The sequence below is a fragment of the Cherax quadricarinatus genome, chromosome 68, assembly GCF_038502225.1.
Source record: "Cherax quadricarinatus isolate ZL_2023a chromosome 68, ASM3850222v1, whole genome shotgun sequence".
Classification (NCBI taxonomy): Eukaryota; Metazoa; Arthropoda; class Malacostraca; order Decapoda; family Parastacidae; genus Cherax; species Cherax quadricarinatus.
Window position 1 is genome coordinate 21,131,235 of NC_091359.1, and position 22,261 is coordinate 21,153,495.

The following is a 22,261-nucleotide window of genomic DNA, read 5'->3' on the forward strand; positions in this document are numbered from 1 at the left end:
AAAGGTGTCAGAGGAGCACCAACACGAAATAGTGTACACCTTACTGAGTGAAGGAAAGAATGAGAAAGGTGTCAGAGGAGCACCAACACGAAATAGTGTACACCTTACTGAGTGAAGGAAAGAATGAGAAAGGTGTCAGAGGAGCACCAACACGAAATAGTGTACACCTTACTGAGTGAAGGAAAGAATGAGAAAGGTGTCAGAGGAGCACCAACACGAAATAGTGTACACCTTACTGAGTGAAGGAAAGAATGAGAAAGGTGTCAGAGGAGCACCAACACGAAATAGTGTACACCTTACTGAGTGAAGGAAAGAATGAGAAAGGTGTCAGAGGAGCACCAACACGAAATAGTGTACACCTTACTGAGTGAAGGAAAGAATGAGAAAGGTGTCAGAGGAGCACCAACACGAAATAGTGTACACCTTACTGAGTGAAGGAAAGAATGAGAAAGGTGTCAGAGGAGCACCAACACGAAATAGTGTACACCTTACTGAGTGAAGGAAAGAATGAGAAAGGTGTCAGAGGAGCACCAACACGAAATAGTGTACACCTTACTGAGTGAAGGAAAGAATGAGAAAGGTGTCAGAGGAGCACCAACACGAAATAGTGTACACCTTACTGAGTGAAGGAAAGAATGAGAAAGGTGTCAGAGGAGCACCAACACGAAATAGTGTACACCTTACTGAGTGAAGGAAAGAATGAGAAAGGTGTCAGAGGAGCACCAACACGAAATAGTGTACACCTTACTGAGTGAAGGAAAGAATGAGAAAGGTGTCAGAGGAGCACCAACACGAAATAGTGTACACCTTACTGAGTGAAGGAAAGAATGAGAAAGGTGTCAGAGGAGCACCAACACGAAATAGTGTACACCTTACTGAGTGAAGGAAAGAATGAGAAAGGTGTCAGAGGAGCACCAACACGAAATAGTGTACACCTTACTGAGTGAAGGAAAGAATGAGAAAGGTGTCAGAGGAGCACCAACACGAAATAGTGTACACCTTACTGAGTGAAGGAAAGAATGAGAAAGCATTCACAGAATGAAGGTTTAATCAGTACTACTTCATTCAGCATAGCTTAAAAAACTATTAATTAGTACTCTTTGCTTTTGCATGCTTGAATTATTTTCATGTTTTCATGGGAAGTGCTAAACCCATAGGGTCATACAGTGCCTGGAAAATATTAGGTATATCTTACACAATTTGTTACTTTCACAATATGGTGAGCATGACTGAGGAGTGATGGACAACTGACCTGATAATGTTTCCATGAAATCCTACATTATAGTGTCAGGAATTCAATATGAAAGTGGGTTGAGCAACAGTTGGGGCTGCACACAATTCTTATGTACACTTTGGCCAAACTGGTATAGTTATGAACCTGCAATTGCAAGGATGCTCACTCAGCCCCCATTACGCCTTACACAATTTGTTAAGAGGCGGCTAAAATGCCGGGAGCAAGGGGTTAGTAACCTCTTCTCCTGTATACATTACTAAATTTAAAAAAAGAAACTTTCGTTTTTCTTTTTGGGTCACCCTGCCTCGGTGGGATGTGGCCCATTTGTGGAAAAAAAAAAGACAGCGATTATGTGTGAGTGATGCCGAAGAATCCTGGCATCATCGCTTATCTCTATAACCAACAATTTCAACCAGAACAATGGCTTCTATAACATAGCTGAACCACTTGCCAAGAAACTTCTTCATCGCTATCCCACATAAGAACTTAGAACACTGCAGAAGGTCTACTCACAACTTGTCCAATACCCCTGCCAAGCTACCCAAGACTCTATAACCCCACCCGGTGGATCATCAGATGCAGCATTCTCCACCTGACCTCATCATTCTGAACCTGACTATAAATACTCCCGTACCTTCCACCCCAGGTAGATCTGTTTGACTTGAAAAATTATTATTATTATAATCAAAAAGAAGCGCTAAGCCACAAGGACTATACAGCGTTGACTTGAAAAAGCCCACTGTGTGGGCGAAACGTTGTCAATAAAGGATCACATTAAACTGCATATGTGTTTATGTTTCCATAGTGTCGGTATTTTATACCATTTATTTTCATGTTTGAGTGATGGTGAGTGTTTCTTTCTGTTTCTGAGTCACCTGCCTTGGTGGGAGATGGCCATCGTGTAAAAAAAAAAAAAAAAAAAAAAACTCCATATGGTAAAATTCTCATTTTTATCAACTTACAGGTTAGAAGAGAAATTAAAAACATGAGAAAACTGCCTTTAAGTGTATTTTTAATAAAAAACAAGAATTTCCCCAAAAACTAATCACATTTCTTAAAAGCTACCTTAAAAGTGTACAAGCATAACACACTTGGCGAGGTACTAATCACACATCTGATGCAAAGTAAAGCTTTCATCACTAACACTTGCACAATGGTTAAATACCTCGTATAGTAAAACATTAGCCATATGCCATCTTTGGCAAGAACTTAGTCATTTACTTAAAAATCTAATCATGCACCTCATAGTACAAAAATAATTACCATACACAAAAAAGAAACCTTTGGTAAAGCAAATGAATAGTGCTCTGTGGTAAAATATATTCACTTCTCAGTAGAACATTTATAACAATAGCACCTGAACTGTGTGCAGGTTCCATTTTCCAATGTTGCTTGTAAGATATGTGACTTTGCTAACTGATGGTGTCTACATACCACACACTGAGACATACTGATCATACTACCACATTTGGCTACATTATTAATCATATATCAACACTGCTGCGAAGCTGTGGCAAACCAAATAATAATGTGAGGTATCAATCATGTAATACATGTAGTAGGGCACTTAAAGTATACTGAATGTAGTAATGAAAAGCAAGGAGTCAAGAACCACACATCATACAAGCAATGACATACTGTACATAAATATCACATACACTAATAGGCACTAACAATACATCACACAAGCACTTACATACTAATCACACACCTCACAAGTAGTTACATAGTACACACACACATTATACAAGAAGAGATACACAATGGAGTCACACAACACACTAGGAGATATTTACAGTATGAGTTACATCCCTCTCTAAAACTCCCCTTTGAGTCATTTTAACTGTATATTCAACACTGGAAATGCAGTGTAATAATGATTATCTCACAGGAAATGTATATTTACTTACTGGGGTCTCACAAAATCATAATAACACAACTGCAAACAAATCACAGAATGAGTGAGGGTTGAACCCATGGCAGCCAAGTCCTCAAACTCCCAATCCAGTGTCAGATGGCAGCTGATCCAGTGCTTAACACACTCTCTTGGAAGTTTTAAGACTTGCCTGCCATAGGTTTTATCCCCAACTGTTCTGTAATTTAAATATGAGGTCATGAAGTAACAAGAAATTACAAAGTCCTTAGAAAATACATCAACAACCCATCTAGGAATCAGACTTGAACATTACATATAAAGAGCTTCCTATTCTGAACAGCTATGTGATACTTACCTGTTCCTGTATATGCTGAACAATTGTTATCCTGAATTCACCTTGAATGACATCTCATTCCATCAGTTACATAATGAAGTACTCAATTCTTATTGGCTGTTACCACAGCTTCTCACTGTCCCACAGTATACTCTGAATTTGCTTACACTGAGTATTTCTTCTCTTAGAATGTTATTTTATATTAAAGGTGTCAAACAATCTAAACAATGGCAGTTTTATTGGCTTACTACCCCAGCAGCTTTAACTATCTTGTAGTATATATTACAGTTAATCTAGACAGACACACACATTATTTAGGCAACAGATGCACAGGTCAGTCCGGTGCCCTTGGAACAAGGTTTATTGGTTTAATATTTAAATCACGATGCCGAAAAGCAAATGAACTGTTATGCTGTCGTCAACTGCCTTATGGGCATCTTAAATTATATGTATTATCCCTTAGTCTGACTGCTCCCTCCATGCCTAGTATACAATTTTTTTGCTGATTTAGCTAAGACTGTATTATGATAGCTAAAACATGTGGCATAGACTTAGGCTGTTATGGGCAGTTTGGCCTAAATGTAATATTTTTTTATGATATAAAATTTGTTTCATAAGTATATGGAAGACTTCTCTTTTTAACTACAGGCCTCAATATCTTTGGGGATTTACTTCATGCAAATTTGCTAATATGTAATATCCTATTTCAGCAATTTCATATACAGTATGTGGTATATATTCGCCACATGCGATTGGTATGGTTTGGAAAGTTCACTGACAATTTTATTGTGTGTAATTAAGTGTTTAAGGACTCATCGAATGACTATAGCATAAAACAAAGAATTCTAGAAGCAATAAGATCACAGTAAACAGGTGATATCACAATATGCAGAACAAGCACTGTGAAAAAATAGTGAAATTCCAAGCCCTTTCATGATTTCTCATATTATCATCATTCAGGGGAGATTAGTACAGGATGACCAATAGGGTGTATAATTCTGGAGTGGAGGGAAGGATGGGTAGGAGTCATACTAGGAAGGGATGAAAGATAGGGAAAAGGGCAGGGAAGTTACAGGTGATTTAGAGTGCTAGAGCTTGACTATCCAGCTTGCTTGCTTGAGCATGCTGGATGGTCAGAGAGACAAGTGGTTTTCATGGCTTGATATGCTGTTGGAATGTGAGTAAGGTAACTTTTACGAAAGGATTCAGGCACTGGTTAGCTGGCCTGGAGTCCAGGAGGTGGGAAGAACAGTGCCTGCACTCTGAAGGAGGGGTAGGAATATATATGCATATCAGAGGGCCATTTAAATTGTATTGAATGAATGGTGAATGAGTTTCATTTTTTGGATCACCCTACTCTGGTGGGAGATGGCCAATTTTAAAAATAAAATTAAATATAATGGATTCATGAAAATAAAAAGTTCTTGGCTCCCACTGGCCAACTCATAGTGTCAAGAGATCTTCTGGGTATGACCTTTGGTTCCCTAGCACTGAGACAACAGGAATTGCCTCAGTCCAGCTGCTCCTCCACGGCCTTTGTCAATCAAAATGGCACATCTCACATGATGTATTTATTAACAATTTAGCATATACAATATTACTCTCTCAATACCTCATGTAACCCAAGGATAGTAAATATACAGAAAAATATATTGTATGAGTGACTTACTTTTATAATGTGTAAATTTAGCTAAACTAGGCATGCATTTGTATACATTGTACACATTCCAGCTAAAAATATTTTCCACAACAAATGTACTGATCAGGGTCCAGTGGTACCACTACAAATATGTCTTAGGACCGAGTCCAAATCCTCTGTTTAGTGAGCTGTTTAGAATCATGCTAGTATGATATTGTGAGCCTCCCCCCTCTCTCTCACACAGACAGACACACACACACACATACACAGGCCTAGTGTCTATTCAAAAAGTGCTTAGAACAAAATGGTAACACTAACACACTTACACACACACTAACACATACACACACTAACACACACACACACTTACACACACACACACACACACACACACACACACACTAACACACACACACACACACACACACACACACACACACACACACACACACACACACACACACACACACACACACACACACACACACACAACCCCTGCAACCAGAAATAGGCAAGTACATACATACACACACACACACACTTGCTCTTGCTTTTCAGCCACAACAAAGGCAAGTGTAGAAAATACTGTATATTTTCCAAAAATACAGTGTATTTTATATGTAAATTGATGACCTATATTGTAGGTAATAAAAATTAATTCGTAAATAAATAAATGAACCAGCGATGGGTGAGCATCACTGGGGGGAGAAACGCCATTGCTTTTGAATGTGGTACAGGCACGTTAGTGTAATGTGAATAATTTTCGTCGCTCTAGGGGTTATATTTGGCTTAAAACCTCTCAAATAGGAGCCGAAATTGTTGGAATTGCAGTCCTGCATAACGTGAGAAATCAGGCGACTGGACAGGACTCCGTATTTATATGGAAACAGGATATTACCCCAGCTAAGTCATGTCTGTATATTTATGTTAGAATTCTGGCCAGTATTTTCTTCATAAATTTAGACAGGGGGGGGGTTCTGTACATGACACACAGGAATCTCCATACTAATTGGTGAGTGGTATTAAGATAAATTCTCCTTCTGTTATATAAATGTGTATATGAAATCATTTATTAATTTTAACATACAGTCCACAAATTTATATTAATGTTTACCATAATTCATGGTAATGTATATTTCATTTGAAATTAATATAGGTCAAGAGTGACTTATGGATATGACAGTAGTAGGTATCGAAGGGGGACATTTTTTGTGACCTAGATGTCTTAAAATTCCTACTTGTCTATGTAACTTTGATAAATAATAATTATCTTTGTTACCATTTACTGGTATGTATCTAATGAGATTCATCCAGGTAAATTTAATTTTCCATAGCAAGTTTGAACAAATATTGATGGGAAATTAAATATAAAAGACTGGACTCCATGAATATACCTCTACTCATTTAATTACGTACAGGCAATTTCATATACAGCTACATATCACACTACACACACACATGGCAGGCTACTGTCTACATCACTCTCACTAAACACACATGGCAGGCTACTGGCCATGTACTTCACACTCACTAAATAGAAGACAGGCTAATGGCCACATACCTCATACACACAATAAGCTACTGGCCACATGCTTCACACACACACACTCATAATAGCTATACACTATACTCAACTGTGAGGCACTAGTTTGTAGCGATGTATTCAAGAGGACACAATGTGTCTCCAGCTAGTGTTTGTAATTATAGTAAAAGCCTGTCATTTTGTGATTTTTTTTTTTCAAAAATCCTTAATTGTGTTTATTATTCATAAAAAAGTTTTGATTTTTTTTTTGGCTTTCTTTTTGTATAAAAACTCCCACCTTTTTCAGATCTTTTGCCTTAAAACAATAAAACTTGAACCATGTTTTACATACTATATGGTTTAGGTTCTCTATTCCTCTTTTTCCTTTACTGACTCAGTGATTTTTAATTCATCCTTAACCTGCAAATGCTTTGCAAATTCCTCTTGCTGGCGCTTCTTCCATTCTTCCTTCACCGGGTTGGTTTTCAAGAAGCCATCCCATGATAGGTCAATCATACCCCCTTGATGAGCAATCTTGGCCTTCACTCTGTGAGAGGCAAAAATCTAAGTTGTAATAATGTTGGTAGAATTATCAACAATATGTTAGGTAAAAGGACACAAGTGCAAATGACACAAGAGGCAAAAATGTAAGTTGTAATAATGTTGGTAGAATTATCAACAATGTTAGGTAAAAGGACACAAGTGCAAATGACACAAGAGGCAAAAATGTAAGTTGTAATAATGTTGGTAGAATTATCAACAATATGTTAGGTAAAAGGACACGAGTGCAACTTATGTGACATTTTACTGTGGCAACGTTTTGCTCTCCAGGAACTCTGTTGAGCCGTCTCGACAAAGCTCCTGGAAGGTGAAACACTGCCACAATACAATGTCTGATTAGTTGCATAAGTGTCCTTTAACCCTTTCACTGTTGGTGCCATAGAACTACGGCTTGCAAGCCAGTGTTGGTGCCGTAGTACTATGCCAAAATTCTAGCAGCTTCAAATTTAGCAGGAGAAAGCTGGTAGACCTACATATGAGAGAATAGATCTGTGTGGTCAGTGTACGCAGTATAAAAAAGATTCGGGAGGCCGCAGTGCATTGTGGGAGTGCTAATTCAGTACGTCTTGGTCACCAAGCCTAGCAATAAAAATTACTTCACTCCCTGGTGAACTGGGACTTTTCCCTTCCCAAGTGATATTTCTAACACACATTAAAGTGTCAATGAAGATGAATCTCATGGTTTTGAGGAGTTTGTGACCGAAAGCAATGCTCCGGATACCAGAAATAGTGCTGAAAACCCACCTCTGTTGCTGGGCCATTCCATTCATGTTCACTTGTACCACAGCGAAAGAGGAAACTCATATTTTCCCATGTCTCAATGAATAAGAAAGTTTATTCAGGTATACACAAAAAAGTTACATCAATTATCATACATAGCAGCATATGTGTAGATTACCTAGGATAACCCAAAAAAGTCAGACAAAGTGACTTATTTCCATGTGGGTGGTGGGGAAGACAGTGTGGGTGGTGGGGAAGGCAGTGTGGGTGGTGGGGAAGGCAGTGTGGGTGGTGGGGAAGGCAGTGTGGGTGGTGGGGAAGGCAGTCTAGGTTGTGGTGAAAGTGGCAGTGTGGGTGGTGGGGAAGGCAATGTGGGTTGTGGGGAAGGCAGTGTGGGTGGTAGGGAAGGCAGTGTGGGTGGTGGGGAAGGCAGTGTGGGTGGTGGGGAAGGCAGTGTGGGTGGTGGGGAAGGCAGTGTGGGTGGTGGGGAAGGCAGTGTGGGTGGTGGGGAAGGCAGCGTGGGTTTGTGTAAACAGCACAGCAGCATATTTAATCTCAGGTTCAGGTGTTGAAGAAGGTTCTACTTCTTCAGGAGGAAAATAGGAGGCTGAAGCTTTGCCTAGATGGGTTTGGGAGTGAGTGTGTGATAGATTTAGCTGGTAAGGAGGAAATGGTCACCAGCAGTGAGAGTGGCAGCTGCTTTAAGCGGCAAGTGGTTCACAGTTCAGGAAGAAGGAAAATAAGGAGGGTTAACAGAGAAGATATAAAGGTAGGAAACCGATTCTCTGTTTTCCAGGACAAGTGTATTTCAGTGGTTAATGAGGTTGAAGATACCACTGATTCCCCTGCTAATCAAGGTAAGAATATTCTAATTGTAGGAGATTCTCAGGTAAGATATATGGACCATGCTTTTTGTAACAGATAGAAAGGTCAGATAGAGTGTGCGCCTCCCAGGAGCTGGTGTTGGTGACATAGTCAGCAGGTTGAATAATATTATGTCAGGTAATGGGAGCAAGCCTATTATCTTAGTGCTGGGGGTAATGACAATGGGAAGGGCAGGAGACAGGAGCTGCTGGATAAGTACAGGTCAGCCATAGAAGTAGTCAGGTCTAAGGGAGGGATCCCAGTCATATGTAGCATCTTGCCTAGAAAGAGAGTGGGCAATGAGTGGATGTCTAGGGCAACTGGTATAAATTGCTGGCTAGATGGGTACTGCAAGGAATTTGCAATCCCATTCATTGATAACTGGGACAAATTCTATGGCAAATGTGTTATGTATGAAAACGGATGTGGTTCATCGCTCTGGGGCTGGAGTGGTTGCATTAGCCAAGTCGATTGAGGGGGTAATTGATGACTTGTCTAGGACTTCAAACTGATAGATTATAGAGGTATGGGTGTTTGTGAGAAACAATCAGGCTGCAGTATTAGGGTTGAAAACAGCAGATATTACCGGGATACCTCAGGGATATGTTTAAAAGACAATATTCAAAATAAAGTTGCTAGTAAAGGCAAATCAAATGATCAACAAATAAAGAGAGATAGTAGAGGGCAACGAGTGACTAGCTCCCTTAAGGTTTACTATACAAATAGTAGGAGTCTAAGAAATAAGACAGATGAGTTAAGATTACTTGCAAGTGCAGGTAATATAGATATTATTACTATAACAGAGACCTGGTTCAACCTGAAAGATAGAGCAATGCCTTCTGAATGCAACATACAGGGTTATAAACTATTCCACACTGATAGGGTCAACAGGAAGGGTGGAGTGGCAATGTATGTCAGGGATGATTTAAATTGTTGTCTAGACATGATATAAGATTAGAAACACTGAACACAGAATCTGTTTGGCTGCAATTTCTTGAGGGTTGTGACAAATTAATTTTGGGTGTAATTTATAGGCCCCAAAACCTTGATAGGGAGTGCAGTAAGCTGTTATGGGACGAATTCATAAGTCATCCAGATATGAAAATGTTGTGTTAATGGGAGATTTTAACTTTAGATAAATTGATTGGAACAATGTGACAGGAAATCTTGAGTCTAGTGACTTTCTTGATACGGTTCAGGACTGCTTTTAAGAACAGTTTGTAACAGAACCAACTAGAGGAAACAATCTGCTTGACTTGGTTCTTGCCAACTAAGAATCACTAATTAATAATCTTGAGGTTAATGATGAGCTTGGGGAAAGTGATCACAAGTCACTTAGTTTCAATATATCATGGAATTACCCAGATAACTGCAATCAAATCTCTGTCCCAGACTTTCGCTTGGCCGATTTCATGGGACTGAAAAATTACCTGGGTGGACTAAATTGGGATGACCTGACTATGGGTCAGGTAGGTGATCTTGGTTGCCAATATGACTTTTTCAGAGCATAGTTCTAGCTGCCCAGACAACTGTTGTTCTGAGTAGGGAAATTAGATCTAACAAAGATGATCCCAAATGGATGAACAATAGATTAAAACATCTCATTGGTCAAAAGAGAGGCATATATAGGCATATCAAAAGAGGGGATGGGCAGTTAAGAAATCAATATATTCAATTAATGAGAGAAATAAAAAAAAGGAATAAGAAAAGCAAAAAGGGATTATGAGGTTAAGGTCACCAGAGATTCAAAGACTAACCCAAAAGGGTTCTTTCAGATATACAGAAGTAAGATTAGGGACAAGATAGGCCCACTTAAGAGTAACTCAGGTCAGGTCACTGACAGTGATAAGAATATGTGTGAAATTTTCAATACCTACTTCCTCTCAGTTTTTACCAAGGAAAATACTAGCAAAATTCCTGAAATAACAGAGTATGTAGAGCAGGACAATAATAAACTATGCACAAATGTGGTAACTAGTGACATGGTCCTCAGACAAATAGAAAAATTAAAACGTAACAAATCCCCAGGCCCTGATGAACTGTTTGCAAGAGTGTTAAAGGAATGTATCTAGGCTGGAATATTGCTGCACTCTAACAGCACCTTTCAAGGCAGGTGAAATTGCCGACCTAGAAAATGTACAGAGAACTTTCACGGCGTGCATAACGGAGATAAAACACCTCAATTACTGGGAGCGCTTGAGGTTTCTAAACCTGTATTCCCTGGAACGCAGGAGGGAGAGATACATGATTATATACACCTGGAAAATCCTAGAGGGACTAGTACCGAACTTGCACACGAAAATCACTCACTACGAAAGCAAAAGACTTGGCAGACGATGCACCATCCCCCCAATGAAAAGCAGGGGTGTCACTAGCACGTTAAGAGACCATACAATAAGTGTCAGGGGCCCGAGACTGTTCAACTGCCTCCCAGCACACATAAGGGGGATTACCAACAGACCCCTGGCAGTCTTCAAGCTGGCACTGGACAAGCACCTAAAGTCAGTTCCTGATCAGCCGGGCTGTGGCTCGTACGTTGGTTTGCGTGCAGCCAGCAGCAACAGCCTGGTTGATCAGGCGCTGATCCACCAGGAGGCCTGGTCACAGACCGGGCCGCGGGGGCGTTGACCCCCGAAACTCTCTCCAGGTAAAACCTTTGGCTAATCTTTTCAACATATCACTACAAACTGGCATAGTGCCTGATAAGTTGAAAATGGCAAATATAATACCTATTTACAAGGCAGGTGACAGGTCCTTAGCTTCGAACTATAAACCAATAATCCTTACCTCCATAGTGGGAAAATTTATGGAATCGATACTTGCCAAAGCAATTCGTAGCCATGTTGATAGGCATAAATTGATTAATGAATCTCAACACTGTTTTACAAAGGGGCGTTCTTGTCTTACGAATTTACTAACTCTTTTCACTAAGGTGTTTGAGGAGGTAGATCATGGTAACGAATATGATATTGTGTATATGGACTCCAGTAAGGCTTTTGATAGAGTTCTACACCAGAGGCTACTGAGGAAACTTAAGGCACACAGAATAGGAGAAATTTTTTCCTGGGTAGAGGCATGGTTGAGAAATGGGAAGCAGAGGGTTTGCATAAATGGGGAGAAATCAGAATGGGGGCATGTCACAAGTGGTGTTCCACAGGGGTCAGTGTTGGGCCCGTTGCTCTTCACAATTTACATAAACGACATAAATGAGAGAATAAATAGCTACATAAGCAAATTTGCTGATGACACCAAAATAGGATGTCCAATTCATTTTAATGAGGACACTAGAGCACTCCAGGATGATTTGAACAGACTGATGCAATGGTTGGAGAAATGGCAGATGCAGTTTAATAGAGACAAATGCCATCCAATTCATTCTGATGAGGACACTAGAGCACTCCAGGATGATTTGAAAAGACTTGTGGAGAAATTTTCTCCAGGAGGGGGTATCAGCCCCCTTCAGCTCTGAGGGGCCCAGCCCTCTCAGAAGGGGCAAGCATCTTGTTTACTGCTACAGTGAGTAATTGATCACAGATGTCGTACGAGTATGCGATGTGGTCAAGCGACCGTTGCTCCTTGCAGTCCAGTGTTGCAGAGTGTATTTTAATAAGAGACAGTACATCTCTTATTTTAGCAGGACAATTAAGGAAAATCCTGCTCCCACTTTGTTACCATAGTAAAGATAGTGGACATTGTTGTCTATGCTTAAGACAGCAAGAATCAAACATTCTGTTTTGCTTCATCGAGGAAGTGGCAAGGAAGCAAAAGTACTATGTCAGCTTTTTTTGTGCTAGGGGAGTAACGGCGTGGGGCGCTGTGGCATCTTCAGATTACTTTTGACTCTACTGAGAGTGACACTGACGCCAGGATAACCAACAAAGAACGATCTGTGCGTTAGTGTGAACAAAGTATCTCATAAAACACAATAAACACTTAAGAGAAGTGTGATCAGCTTCTTTAGTGATAAGATTGTGAACAATAAAGACAAATCTTGTGGAACATAGTGTACCAGTGTGCGTATTCCTAGACTATGGAAGACGTGGACATCCAAGGACACTTCAGCTTCTATCAAGTCACCGATACCTATCGAAGGTGTGAAGAACACCATAGCTCACGCTACAAGAGCAAGGTAGGTTGCGAATTTCTTGTAGTACGGGGGACTGCGCAGTTCTTGATTCGCAAGGAGTTTGTAATCAACCTATAGTCGGCAGTTAGGTGCGGACTTTTGAGTCCACACAAGTAAGTTTGTCAGCCATCAGTGAATGAAATATGCTGACATAACACCCCCTAGGGGTAATTTATAATCTTACAAATTATAACTCATTACAGCCCGTTGAGAGATGACTTCGACAGCTTCTCAAGACCTCGTTGTGCAGGCGATGAGTTGTCTTTCTAAGTTAAGTACAAACTCTTTAAACTTAACTGGTAACCCCATTCCTCAACAAGACTGATGCAATGGTCGGAGAAATGGCAGATGCAGTTTAATATAGACAAATGCAAAGTTCTAAATGTTGGACAGGAAAATAACCATGCCACAAATGAACTAAATAGTGTAGACCTTAATACTACTGATTGTGAAAAGGATTTAGGAGTTCTGGTTAGCAGTAATCTAAAACCAAGACAACAGTGCATTAGTGTTCACAATAAAGCTAACAGAATTCTTGGCTTCATATCTAGAAGTATAAATAATAGAAGTCCTCAGGTTGTTCTTCAGCTCCATATATCCTTGGTTAGGCCTCATTTAGAGTATGCTGCACAGTTCTGGTCACCATATTACAGAATGGATATAAATGCACTGGAAAATGTACAGCGGAGGATGACAAAGTTGATCCCATGTATCAGAAATCTTCCCTATGAGGATAGACCGAGTGCCCTGATTCTGCACTCTCTCGAAAGGCGTAGAATTAGGGGGGATATGATCGAGGTGTATAAATGGAAAACAGGAATAAATAAAGGGGATGTAAAGAGCTTGCTGAAAATTTCCGGCCAAGACAGGACTCTCAGCAATGGTTTCAAGTTGGAAAAATTCAGATTCAGGAAGGATATAGGAAAGCACTAGTTTGGTAATAGAGTTGTGGATGAGTGGAACAAACTCCTGAGTACAGTTATAGAGGCTAAAACGTTGTGTAGTTTTATAAATAGGTTAGATAAATACATAAGTGGGTGTGGGTGAGGTTGAGTTGGACCTGACTAGCTTGTGCTACTAGGCCTGATGCTGTGCTCCTTCCTTAAGTGGAAGTGACCTTACTAGGTGGATCACTGGGTTAATCCGAGGGGGGGGGGCATGGACGTGCTAAGCATGGGTCAGTAGGCCTGCTGCAGTGTTCCTTCTTTCTTATGTTCTTATATGTGTAGATTACCTAGGATAACCCCAAAAAAAGTCAGAAAAAGTGACTTATTTCCATGTAGGTGGTGGGGAAGACAGCATGGTTGGTGGGGAAGGCAGCAAGGGTGGTGGGGAAGGCAGCAAGGGTGGTGGGGAAGGCAGCAAGGGTGGTGGGGAAGGCAGGGTGGGTCCATGTAAACAGGTTCTGTAAACAATACAGTGGTCCCCCGCTTTTCGTAGTTCCCGGCAATCGTAAAATTCGCCAATCATAGGCGTATTTTTGTATAAACATGGACTCGCTTTTCATAGGTTGACTCGCGAGTCGTAGTTCGTCCGGGACGCGTACCCACGGCGTGAGCCGGGGCGGCAGCCAGTCTGGCATTGTTTACCAGTGAGCGAAGGTCCCCTCACGTGCTCCAGCGAAATATTTCATAATATTCCATTTATTTTAGTGCTTGCAAGTACTAAATAAGCTACCATGGCTCCAAAGAAAGCTCCTAGTGCCAAGCCTGTGGTATAGAAGGTGAGAAATACGACTGAATTTAAGAAAACCATCATTGAACAATATGAAAGTGGTACAAGTGTGGCCGAACTGTCCAGGATGTATAAGAAACCCTACACAACCTTATGTTCCATAGTGGCCAAGAAAAATGAAATAAAGGATGCTGTTGTTGCAAAGGGAGTAACTATGCTGACAAAAATGAGATCACCAGTACTGGAAGAGGTTGAGAAGTTATTATTGGTGTGGATAAATGAGAAACAATTAGCAGGAGATACTCTTATGACTTCGTTTGTTTGTGAAAAGGCTAGGCAGTTGCATGAAGATTTGGTAAAGAAATTGCCTGCAAATAGTGGTGAAGTGAGTGAATTTAAGGCCAGCAAAGGCTGGTTTGAGAGATTTAAGAACCGTACTGGAATACACAGTGTGGTAAGGCATGGTGAGGCTGCCAGTTCGGACCACAAGGCGGCTGAAAAATATGTGCATGAATTCCAGGAGTACATAGAGGCTGAAGGACTGAAACCTGAACAAGTGTTCAATTGTGACGAAACAGGCCTCTTTTGGAAGAAAATGCCAAAGAGGACCTTCATTACACAAGAGGAAAAGGCAATACCAGGACACAAGCCTATGAAAGACAGGCTGATGCTAATGTTTTATGCTAATGCTAGTGGGGATTTCAAAGTGAAGCCATTACTAGTGTACCATTCTGAAAATCCCAGAGTGTTCAGGAAAAACAATGTTATGAAGAGTAAATTGTGTGTGTTTTGGAAATCCAATAGTAAGGCATGGGTCACGAGGGAAATTTTCGTCGAGTGGTTCAATGAAGTGTTTGGCCCTAGTGTGAAGGAGTATCTCCTGGAAAAGAAATTGGATCTCAAGTGCCTGCTAGTAATGGACAATGTACCTGCTCATCCTCCAAACTTGGATGACCTAATTTTCGAGGAGTTTGGGTTCATCACAATAAAGTTCTTGCCCCCGAATATCACTCCTCTCCTCCAACCCATGGACCAGCAGGTTATTGGAAACTTTAAAAAACTCTACACAAAAGCAATGTTTCACAGGTGCTTGACTGTGACCACAGACACTCACTTGACCCTAAGGGAATTTTGGAGAGAACACTTCAGCATCCTCCACTGCATAACCCTTATAGGTATGGCTTGGGAGGGAGTGACTACCAGGACTTTGAACTCTGCCTGGAGAAAATTGTGGCCAGATTGTGTCGACAAGAGGGATTTTGAAGGATTTGGGACTGACCCTAATGAGCCTATGTCTGTTGTAAAATCAATTGTGGCACTGGGGAGTTCCATGGGGTTGGATGTGAGTTTGGAGGATGTGGAAGAATTGGTGGAAGACCACAATGAAGAGCTCACCACTGAGGAGCTGCAAGAGCTTCAGCAGGAAGAGCAACACATCGCAGCTCAGAATCTTGCTGCAGAGGAGGAGGAAGAGAGATGGAAGAAGGTGCCTTCTTCAGAAATTAAAGAGATTTTTACTATGTGGGATAAGATGGAAAGCTTTATGGAGAAACATCACCCTAACAAGGTTGTTGCAAGCCAGGTTGGCAACATGTACAGTGACAAAGTCTTAGGCCATTTCAGGGAAGTGTTAAAGAGACGCCAGAAACAGAGCTCTCTCCACAGTTATTTTGTGAGACAGGACTCCAGTGACTCTCAAGGTGGTCCTAGTGGCATTAAGAAACAGAGAAGAGAAGCAACCCCAGAAAAGCAAATGGTACCTGAGGTGTTGATGGAAGGGGATTCCCCTTCCAAATTATAAACAATCCACTCTCTCTCCTCCTCCAGTCTCCCATACACTAAGAAGAATCTCCAATAAAGGTAAGTGTTATGCTGTTAATGTTTCATTCATCATTTCCCATTGTATTGTTTATGTACTACATGTATATTTCATGTTAAAAATTTTTTTGTTTTAATACTTCTGGGTGTCAGGAACGGATTAATTGTATTTACATTATTTCTTATGGGGAAAATTGATTCGTAAATCGTAAATTTTGTTTATAGTAACGGCTCCAGGAACGGATTAATTACGAACAACGAGGGACCACTGTATAATGATAACAATGTTTGTGCGGTTATTGTGTTGCACACAATGAGTGGATATGCAGTGGACCCCCAGATATCGGCCGGTATGGAAATTGGCCAATTCGGAAATCGAGCACTTTTTTTGGTGAAATTTCCCCCCGGATTTCAGCCATCTGCTCGGAAATCGTTGGTATGAGATGAGTCCACCTGCTGGCGATGCACTTCCTCACGCGTATCACACTCAGTCTGCGCATCTCTCTCATTGGGTTACAAATACAGTGGACCCCCGACATTCGAAGGCATCGATATTCGATAAATCTGACATTCGATGCATTTTAATGCAAAAATTTTGCCTCGACATTCGATGGAAAACCCGTTATTCGATACGATTCGTACGAGGCGTGTCCACGTGTGGCCTGAACTGCCCTGTGTGTGCCAGTGTTTACAAGCCAGCCAGTGTGCGTGCATCTAAGGATACATTCAGTACATTCCATATTATCCATATTATCACTGTTTTTGGTGCTTGTTTCTGCAAAATAAGTAACCATGGGCCCCAAGAAAGCTTCTAGTGCCAACCCTTCGATAAAAAAGGTGCTAATGACTATTGAAATGAATAAAGAGATACACCTACCATCCAACTTGCGACCTGCTCGACTTACAACCACTCGACTTACGACCATGTTTTTTATGCCAAATTTCTGGGAAATAAACAACTATTTGTGTTGTACACAGTGTTTAAACTAAACCTTACAGTATAAAATACAGTACTAACAGCATAAAAAGTAAAGTAAAACATGAAATACCAAAATAAAACAATAAAATAAAGTCATTACAAAAATGTGATGTTGATATTCAGTAGTAAAGTTCGACTTGCGTCCATTTTGACTTACGACCAGTTTCTCGGAACCGAACTCGGTAGTAAGTCGGATGGTAGGTGTAATTCCAAAGTACGAAAGTGGAGTGCGTGTGTTGGAGTGCACGATGATTTGGTAAAGAAATTGCCTGCAACTAGTGGTGATGTGAGTGAAGTTAAGGCCAGCAAAGGTTGGTTTGAAAGATTTAAGAATCATAGTGGCATACACAGTGTGGTAAGGCATGGTGAGGCTGCCAGTTCAAGTCCTAATGGAAGGGGATTCCACTTCTAAACATTAACACCATCCACACTCTTCCCTCCTCCCATCCCATCAATCATCACCAAATCTTCATTAAAGGTAAGTGTCAATTATTCTATTGTTATTATATATTATATTATATTAACACACTGGCCGATTCCCACCAAGGCAGGGTGGCCCGAAAAAGAAAAACTTTCACCATCATTCACCCCATCACTGTCTTGCCAGAAGGGTGCTTTACACTACAGTTTTTAAACTGCAACATTAACACCCCTCCTTCTATTGTTATTGTAATTATTCTATTGCATTAAACTTAATATTTCGTGTGGTAAATTTTTTTTTTCATACTTTTGGGTGTCTTGCATGGATTAATTTGATTTCCATTATTTCTTATGGGGAAAATTAATTCGACTTTCGATATTTTCGACATTCGATAGCTCTCAGGAATGGATTAGTATCGAATGTTGAGGGTCCACTGTGGATTGAGACACTTATGCAGCATATGGAAATCTTTATTCAGGAAATGTTTCGCCACACAGTGGCTTCATCAGTCCAATACAAAGAGGAAGGCGTAAGGAGAGGAGGAGAATGAGGTAATCAGTCCCTCAACCTGGAGTCGATGTGTTCAGTCCATCAATCCTCCTCTCCTTACGCCTTCCTCTTTGTATTGGACTGATGAAGCCACTGTGTGGCGAAACGTTTCCTGAATAAAGATTTCCATATGCTGCATAAGTGTCTCAATCTTCAACTTGTCGGTTTTTCAAACCATTCATCACACAGGGTCCACTGTACTCTGTGCATTCATCCATTGTTTTTGGTGCTTGTTTATTGATTGCAACTGTGAAATAAGCCACCATGGGGCCAAAGAAAGCTCAGAGTGCCAGCCCTTTGGTAAAGAATGTGAGTAACAGGATAGAATTCAAGAAAGAAGTTCTTGCAAAATGTGAAAGTGGCATACGTGTGGTGGAGCTGGCCAGGATGTATGGGAAATCTACATCAACAACCAGTTTCATCCTGTTGAAGAAAGCAGAAATTAAGGAAGGAAGCTGATGTTGCAAAAGTTGTATATATGCTAATGAAACAGAGGTCTCAAACAATCGAGAATGTGAAGAAGTTGTTGGCTGGTGTGGGTGAACAAGAAAAAATTAGTGGGAGATAGTGTTTCGGAGGGGATAATTTGCAAGAAAGCAAGGCAGTTGCATGCGGATCTTGTAAAGAAAATGCAGGGAACGAGTGCTGCTGTTAGTGAACTTAAGGCCTGCAAAGGCTGGTTCGAGAGATGTAGAAAGCATAGTGGCATGGTGAGGCTGCAAGTATTGACAAACATGCCTGAAGCATTCATTGATGAATTCAAGGGGTACATAGAGGCTAAAGGATTCCTCCCCCAACAAGTGTTCAATTGTGACGAAACAGGCCTCTTTGGAAGAAATTGCCAAAGAGGACCTACATCACACAGGAGGAAAAGGCACTGCCAGGACACAAGCCTATGAAGGATAGGCTTACTCTTTTGTTCTCTGGTAATGCTAGTGGAGATTTCAAAGTGAAGCCTTTACTGGTGTATCACTCTGAAAATCCCAGAGTGCTCAAGAAAAACAATTTCATGAAGAGTAAATTGTGTGATGTGGAGGGCTAACAATAAGGCACAGGTCATGAGGCAAATTTTCATTGAGTGGTTCAATGAAGTGTTTGGCCAGAGTGTGAAGAAATACCTCCTGGAAAATAAATTGCCACTTAAGTGCTTCCTGGTAATGGACAATGCTCCTGCTCATCCTCCAGACTTGGAAGACCTATTGTTTGAGGAGTGTAAGTTCATCACAGTGAAGTTCTTGCCCCTTAATACCACTCCTCTCATCCAGCCCATGGACCAGCAGGTCATTTCAAACTTCAAAAAACTGTACACAAAAGCAATGTTTCAAAGGTGCTTTGAAGTGACCTCAGACACTGAATTAACCCTAAGAGAGTTCTGGAGGAATCACTTCAATATCCTCCATTGCATAAGCCTTATAGATAAGGCTTGGCAGGGATTGATTTCCAGGACTTTGAACTCTACTTGGAGGAAATTGTGGCCAGAATGTGTCCTCGACAAGGATTTTGAAGGGTTTGAGGCTGACCATGATGACCCTACGCTTATTGTGGAATCTACTATCTTTGGGGAAGTCCATGGGGTTGTATGCGAGTGGCAAGGATGTGGAAAAGTTGGTGGACGACCACAGGGAAGAGCTAACCACTAAAGAGCTGCAACACCTTCAACAGGAACAGCAACAGACTGCACCTGAGGATATTGCTTCAGAGGAAGAGAGGTGGGAGAATGTGCCTTCTTCAGTGATTAAGGACATCTGTGCAAAGTGGAGTGAGGTGCAAAGTTTTGTGGAGAATTATCACCCTGACAAAACTGTTGTAAGCCGTGTCTGCAACATGTCCCATTTTAGGCAAATTTTACAGAGCCACCAGAAACAGGCCTCTCTGGACAGATTTTTTGTGTGACAGGGGTGCAGTGACTCTCAAGGTGGTGCAAGTGCCAGTAAAAACCAAAAAAGGGAAGTAACCCCAGAGAGGGACTTGATACCTGAAGTTCTTATGGAGGGGGATTCCCCTTCCAAACAATAAGCTCTCCTCCCTCTCCTCTCCTTGCCTTCTTCCACATGCCAACAAGAGTCTTCAATAAAGGTATGTAATGTTCATTTATTATTAAAATTACTGCTTTATATTTGTTTCCCTTTTTTTCTGTATGTAATACTATAGGTATTCTTTAAAAAATGTATTTTTTTTTAATATTTTTAGGTGTCTGGAATGGATTAATTGGATTTACATTATTTCTTATGGGAAATATTACTTTGGTTTTCAGCCATTTTGGATTTACGCCAACCTTCTGGAACAGCTTACAGCCGATAACCGAGGGTCCACTGTATTACCATAACATATGTCCTCATCATTCCCACCTCTGGCATGCCACACCCATACAATTCCAAAATCCATCTTTTCATCAACTTCCTGATTCAAGTGAAATTTTTCACATCATTTATGTATGTCTTATACCCCCCATATATATGCTAATGGTTCTGGGTATCATGGCTCCTGCTGCCCAGTCTTAGCCAGGCCTCCTAAGCTGGAAAGGAAATCAGTACTTAGACCTAATAAGAAACATACAGGAAATTAAAGGTTAGTAAATGTTTGCAATTTTAAATACTCTTCAACAACCAAGTCTTGTGTTGTGTTAGGTGTATTAAAGATTACAGGAAGTAGTTCTATACAAAAAGAAGTATTTGAGAGGTGGCACGAGCTCCAGTAGAGAGTTGTGAGTTTGACAGTTACTCTGAAGTGTAACAAGTATTAATGATAAGAAAAATTATTAATTTTTTTTTTAACTATTATCCAATTTTATCTTGTTTATACAGGTCCTCCATCACAAATCCGGCATCATTGGGACCTGTAGTGTGCCGGATTACTGAGTTCGCCAGATTACAGAGTGGTTAGGTTAGAATACACTTAATAAAATTAACCAACTTGACTTACACAAAGTTCATTGAACATCGGCAAAAATCGAACATTTCCGTTACTTTGAACTCAATTTCAAGGTACTTTTCATCATGAAAGCAATCAAAATCATGTCTATTTCTGTAATATATCTTCCATTCTATCAAATGAGTCCAAAAAAATGAGAATACAACCATAAAAACCATACGAAAATATACTGCAAAGAGGCGGCTAATGGCTGAGAAGTGAACTCCCTTATTTATCGTCCGTCTTTTTTTATTTTTGTTGTACGTTAAGAAGCATCTTTCCATCATACACTGCCCAAGTTTCAATGAAATAGCCCAACAAACAACCAAGAAAAAAAAATATTTACCAAAAATCATATATGGCAAGCCCAAGCCAGGTACTGGAAGTAAGTCACTTTGTCTGACTTTTTTGGGTTATCCTAGGTTCTCTATACATACACTGCTATGTATGATAATCTATGTAACTGTATTTGTGTATACCTTAATACACTTATTTACTTCTAGTCTGTCAACTGAGTACAAGAAACCACCCATTCACTTATTTCAACTACCCAATAAAGTGGTCAGAAATTGGCAGTTTGGCCGATTTCACACAAATTTCAACAGATGCCAATTTCAAAATAGGGTCCAGAATAAACAATGCAGACATTCCTGGCACTAAAATAACATTTTCTCTGTTCATTAGTCATGGCTCCAGGCCCCTCTTATATTACTCTTGCTTACCATTTGGAATTTTTATTCACAAAAAAATAGAAGATTTACTGTTATGCAGACTGCTGCATTATTGTAATAATTGTATAAATAATGTCAACCCATTCTTGACTGCAGGTGGACAAGTATTAGACAGTGACGTCATATGTTTCCTCTTGAGATTCGCTAAAGAATAGAACATTTTTGCTACTGTGAGCGCAATTTCAAGGTACTTTTCGTCATGAAAGCAATCAAAATCATATCTATTTCTGTAATATATCATTCATTCTATCAAATGAGACAGAAAAAATGAGGATATAACCATAAAAACATACAAAAATATAC

The 22,261-nt window shown here is 40.3% G+C and overlaps 1 protein-coding gene across 5 annotated transcripts in view; it reads right to left on the reverse strand.

Annotated features, from left to right (window-relative positions):
- Positions 1–2,224: 2,224 nt before the first annotated feature.
- The window catches only part of LOC128697708 (glycerol-3-phosphate acyltransferase 3-like), a 125,719-nt gene continuing 105,682 nt past the window's right edge, over positions 2,225–22,261 (reverse strand). For all 5 annotated transcript variants that reach the window (XM_053789556.2, XM_053789554.2, XM_053789555.2 and 2 more), the window contains one exon: positions 2,225–7,152. In XM_053789556.2, coding sequence (XP_053645531.1) covers positions 6,975–7,152 — 178 coding nt within the window. In that variant the 3' untranslated portion in view covers positions 2,225–6,974. The remainder of the gene's footprint in view (positions 7,153–22,261) is intronic.